At 47.3% G+C, this 6,000-nt stretch overlaps 1 protein-coding gene across 1 annotated transcript in view; it reads right to left on the reverse strand.

The window, feature by feature from the left end:
- Positions 1-4,579, reverse strand: part of BACE2 (beta-secretase 2) — a gene marked incomplete at both ends in the record, with an annotated part of 47,848 nt that extends 43,269 nt beyond the window's left edge. The window contains 2 exon segments of the mRNA XM_080363743.1: positions 4,115-4,507; positions 4,511-4,579. Coding sequence (XP_080219869.1) covers positions 4,115-4,507; positions 4,511-4,579 — 462 coding nt within the window.
- Positions 4,580-6,000: the final 1,421 nt, after the last annotated feature.

Here is a 6,000-nt window from a genome sequence, read left to right on the forward strand (position 1 = left end):
TAAATTGCAAAAATCCACAACACACTTGAGGTGTTTAATACATATCCTTCTTTATCCTTCTTTTCTTTAATAGTTGGAAGAAATTGAAGGAAAGGTAACTCCCACCAGTTACACAGAAACAGAAGTTTGTGTTTCTCAGTGAAGGCCCTTAGACTCAACACTGCCTGATCTTAAAACTTCAGAGCACATTTACAAGACAGGTTTTTGCTCACCCCCCACACAGAACAAACTGCGATTAGGACAAATAAGACAAAACCTCTTCATTCATAGAATGAAAAATTGAAGCTGAAATTTCCAAAGGTAGCCGTGGCATTCAGAGCACAAGTCAGATCCTACCTACTGTGGTTTCAACCATCTGCTGATCAGACCACAGCTATTTGACCCTTGGGAGGCACATGCCCAGCCTCTCTTCACAATGAAGTTGCAGGAGTGACATTTACTTGGTTTCAATAAAAAACACTATTTGGAAGTGCAGTGGGACCAACAGGACTACCACTACCTCATACAATGAAGACTAGCATAAGAGAGGCAATATGAGGCAACGGTACTTTCTTTGTAAACATTTACTGCAGTCCAGATGGACTTCAAGAAAGCTGTGAAGAACATGGGGTACTTTATGAGTTTGACTATTCTACTGGGCAAAAGCTTGTAGGAAAAACAAAATTAATATGAACAGAACTGCAGTGGAGATGGTGGAAAAACCCTAAACGATCTTTGATTCAATTCCTCACAGTGCTTATAATCTCAGGGCAGGTAAAATAGTAAAATATAGAGCAAAGGCATTCCATCAGATTATTTAAAGAAATAAGAAGTAAGAACAGTGCATACAATTCATATTGGGCTCTTGCCACCTCTTATTTAAATCTGGAACTGGAAAAAGTGTACCTATACAGACAAGTGTAAAGTACATAATTTGTCAGAAGTAGGATACATAATAATACACCCATGAAATCAGAGACAAATATACCACACTCTTCGATACAACAGATCTCTTTTTTTTTTACCTTTCACAGGATTGTTAAGTAGAGCTGAATGTGAATGAATGAGAATTAATGGGAGTAATGACAGCTGAAACCAACCTGGTAGCTAGTTTGGAGATCTGATATGGTTAGGAAACTATATTATAAAACTGGAAATGGTCAGAAATACTTTGGCTGCAAACACTTTGCAAAACTATATTAACTGCATTGAAGTTTCTTCTCTTGCAAATAAAATAAATTTGACTTCACACAGCTGCTCTATTTTTATATTGTCAGAACAAGTATTTCAGAACTGCCATTGTGAAACTCAGTTCTGTGCTGTATTTATCTGGTATATGACAAATCAGAATTGGAATGAAAGCCAAACGATGTGCCTTAAATGACCTGAAATCTGAAATTCTTTCATAGTAGCTTCCTTCCAAGAACAAAACCTAAAAAAGGAAAATTTCTAAAAACGCAATTGAGCAGTAATGTAAGCTCAGTAGTGCTGAAATCTTTCACAAATGCTCATTCCCCATACTGGCACAGTAGCTTCCAGCACTTAACACAAACACTTTCAAAGTTACCAGGCACCAACACTATCATAACTGCAACATTAAATCTCTTGCCTCTTCTCACAACCTGCTGTTTGGTCTTGGTCCACTACTGCCTTGGTTGTCTTTACCCATCCCCTCTCTGCAGCACCGCTGGAGCAGCAGCTCTGCCATCCACCTTTCTGCTCTGACAGCTGGGAAGCGAAGCTGGGCTGCTCTGCAACTCTTCTTCAGTGCCAGTATCCTTCTTCCTCCTTGGCAAAATGTCAGGGCAGCATTACCCCGTGCTCAGCTGTCCCAGGAGAGGCCTGGGTGAAGAAAGGAGTTAGCTTGGGAGCAAGTCCCGTGCTGGGAGGATGCAAGGGTAAAACAAGGTATCCAAATGTCACTTTACACCACAGCTTCTAACTTGAGGTGAAGTCAGGCTGGGAGGAGCATTTCAATCAGTAAGAGATATCTCTTCTACCTGATTGTGGCCTGCTCTGACTCCAGTGACTACTTGCCCAAGAAGTTTAACACAATCCCAACACTTGGCAGTATCAAGACACTTGCTTTTAGTGTCAGCGCTGTGAAGGATTCAAGTAGCACTGGCCTGTAGCAGCTTTGCAGCTTTATACTATTCATTGCAAAGCAGAAAAACAGCGAGAACATTTGTGATCTTTAAGTCTTCCAGTTTCAGACAGGGAATGAGATAACAAATTCGCCTCCATCAAAAGTAGAGAATAAATTTTAACTGCACTCAGTACTGAGTCACTATATGCCAAGATATGATTTTGGAAATGCAAGTGCATTCATAACCTTACTTACAACGTTGGCGAGCCTACTCGTGAACAAAACTTTACAAGTGTTAAACGCCAGTGGCGGTTTTTTAAATAATTAACTTTGCAAGAACTCAGAACTAGTTCAAAATAGTAATAGCTTTGCAACCAGATTCAGAGCTTTTTTTTTTTCAGATGGAAAAAAAAAAACCATGCAGCGAGTTTATCTGAAACCTTACCTCACATGTACTACAAAACATACTAGCTGTTAAGCGCGAGGCCTCCAGGTGCACTGAGATCAGTACATTTCTCCCTCATAGACCTACAGTCACATTATCAAAAGTCTGTCATATTTATCCTTCTCCAATTCTTCCAATTTCAGAATCCCCCAGACATGTAAGAAGATGATATGCTTGATAGTCACTTTTTCTATTTTTTTTTTTCTTTCATTTAAGACATACTGAATTGGATTATTAGTCCAATCAAATCTGGTATCTTGATTCTGGCAGAAACCAATATTGAATGTTCCCTGGAGTAATGAAGCACACACAATGCCACACTAATAGAACTAGTCAAATATGCAGCACACAACATGAAGGAAAAATTACTTCATGGCCTTTGTAGCTATTGGGCCACACCTTAATACACCAGACTTGGTTAGGTATGTGTGTTTTTTTTTTTTTTTGTAGTTGTTGTGGTTTTTCCCCTAAAACTCCATTTATTGATCATAAAACACCACCACCCTTCTTCAATACATGCATCGATCCTCCTGTCATGCATTTCAATTAGAGTGACAACATGGCCAACCCTCTTACATTCAAGGTGTGAAAAGAAAAGAGCTCACAGAAGTCCAGAAATGCAACAACAGACAAACACTCCCTGTTGGCTAGGCATTTTGGCTTTTTATTACGGAGAGGCGCTCACACAGAAGAATAAGGATTTTTTTGTGTACACTGGGAACACAAAGACCTAAACTCCCGTATCAAACACAAAGTTCTGAGGGAAAGCCCCGAGGGCTTTCAGGAAATTAATCCCCACTCAGCTGACTAGTCATCCCCACCAGCAGACCTGCAACGCTCCTCCTGGGATCTCATGACACAGATGAAAGAGCAACCACATAGAAAAAAACTTCAGCAATGCTGGTGAAGGCAGTTGGAGAAGATAGAAGAAAACATGGTCTATTTGAAAACAATATTCAAAACGTACACGTTGTTTGTGTTATTAATGAATAACACATGAATTCCCGAAAGCAGGGGCTGGTTCTGCCGAGCCATCACTTAATTTCGCAGAAAGATTTCGAGTGATTCTCCCGGGGGCATCGGGAGGATCTATCAAAGCATCCAATCACAACGCAAGACAGCTTAAAAATAAAATAAAAGAATAAAAAAAACCCCAACACCCTCTGACTCTAAAACACACTCATTTCGACTGACAGAACAACTCGCTTCGAATCAAAATACAATGACACAACCTGAAATCGGGGATGGGCTCCGCGGGATTTCCCGAGCAGTCACCGGGCCGGGGCAGGGCAGCCTCTTGCAGGCACCCGCTGCCTCTCGCCGCCCCGCTGAGCCCGGTGAGGCCGCCGGGGCCCCGAGAGGGACGGCGGGCGGGCAGGGACGCTCCTCCCGCCTGACCCGCGGAAACTCGTTGCGGCCGCCGGGGCTCCCCCGCGCCGGCCACCGGCACCGTCTTTTGAGCGGGTGTGGAGGAGGCGCCAGCACTGAGCACCGGGAGAAAGTTGTGTTTGGGCGGGGGGGAGACACACAGACTCCCGCTCACCGAGAAGTTTACCCCGCTTCCCCCCCTCAACCCAAGCCCGCAGTCCCCGGGCCGATCTTACCGCCTGCGGCGGGGTCCCGATCAGCATCTCCAGGTAGTAGCCTCGGCCGGAGTCCCCTTGCAGATTCTCTACCATGGCTAAAAAGTTGAGGCTGCCCACGGGATCTGAGGCCAAGGCCAAGCCGTCCTCACCAGCGAGAGGATCCTGCTGCCGGCTGACGCTCCCGGGCCGCAGCACCACTGGGGCCGGCGGCGACCCGCCGGGGGCGACCGGGTGGGACACACGGAGCGGGAGGGAGAATAAAGCCTGGCAGAGCCCCGCAGTGCCGGCCAGGAGGAGCAGGAGGCCGGGAGCCGCCAGCGGCGTCCTCATCCCGGCGGCAGCGCGGGGGCCGGGGAGCTCTTCCCAACTGCAGCGGCTCCGGCCGGAGGCAGCGGCCGCCCGGCTGCCAGACTAGAGCTGCCAAGGGAGGAGGAGGAGGAGGAGGAAGAAGAAGGGAGCGGCTTCCCCACGCCCCGGCTTCATCTCTCCCTCCCCCGAACTGAGCTCCTCCTTGCGTTTCTCCTGCACGGCCCCCGGGCAGCTGGAGCGCCAGGGACCACAGCTGCTCCGGCTGCCTGGGATCCGTGCGGGAAAGTTGATCCAATCCAGTACCCGCGGGAGAAACTTTCCGGCTCGGCTGAGCCCAGCCCGCAGCACCGCTAACGAAGCGTGACGGCACGCTAGCGAGAAAAGTTTCTGAAAGCCTTGAAGGAAAGGCGACGGGGCGGGCGATAGGGACTCCGAGACAAGGGGTGCGATGCGGGCGACCGGGACTCCGGTCCCCTGATGTCCTCCCGGTGTGGTGGCGCGACCCTCAGCGTCGTGGGGGCCGGGCTCCGGCAGCCTCTCTGGGGCACCGCTCGCCTTAGGACCTCGCGGGAGGAGAGGCAGCGGCCGGCGGGGGTGGAGGAGGGGGATGAGAAGGAGGTGGGAGTGCGGAGCCGGGTCCAGGGCCGCTCGGGGATGCCGGCGCGGGTGTTGGTGGCAGCCTGTGGTCGTGGCTTGGGTGACTGTAGCCACGTTTCTCGGCGGCGGCGTCTGGTGTGGGGAGTGGGCGTGTGTGTGTGCAAATCAATCTGCTGTACTAATAAGAGCGAGGCATGAAAGACGTCCTGTTGTTAGAAAGCGTGTGAGGGTTTAAATGTCTTCATCATGCATGGAATTAATAACAGCAGTCAAGTGTGGCCTTTTGAAAGATGGGAACACTTAGGATGAAATTAGTCTCTATACCTTTGGAGTAATGACAGTGCCAGATAGATCATTAGATGGAGCAGGTAGTCCAAAAGCCTTGAAAAATAACACCGGGCAGGTCTAATCCATGTCACTTTGTGTTTATTTCTGACCCTTCTCCTGCATCCTCCATAGCACATATAACTGTAAAATATGCAGCCTAAGTCATGCAATACTCTCAATATCTCCTGGCTAGTTTGCTGTCCTAGGCAATCACCTGGTCTGCCCTTGTGTGTAAATCTGCTCCAAGCTTCATGAACTGAGATCCCTGCACTGCTATAGTAAAAAAAACCAAGGGCTTCCTCCCCCCTCCCCCTTCCTTGAGACGAAATAATCATCTGTGAGATTTCCGAGTGTTTCACAGATACTAAATGAAGTTTCTGTAGGAGGTGGACAGTACTGCCATTCACTCTTGGGAAGCTGACCATACTGTTTGCTGGAAGGATTCTCAGGTGAGGCTGTTATTCGTAGCCATTTCCAGAGTTACTTGTGGAGTAAAATCATTAAAAAGAAATTGGAACCCACCTACACTTGCTGAAGGAAAAAAGGTGTTTTCACTTTTTTTTTTTTTTTTTTTTTTTTTTCCCCACTAATGTTTTCAGTACTCAAGCTTGCTGTTACTTAGAGTCTGGAGCCCTTACTCCTGTTTAGTAGCTCCTTCCTCAGATCAGTTT

This window comes from Nesoenas mayeri (assembly GCF_963082525.1).
Source record: "Nesoenas mayeri genome assembly, chromosome: 1".
Lineage (NCBI taxonomy): Eukaryota > Metazoa > Chordata > Aves > Columbiformes > Columbidae > Nesoenas > Nesoenas mayeri.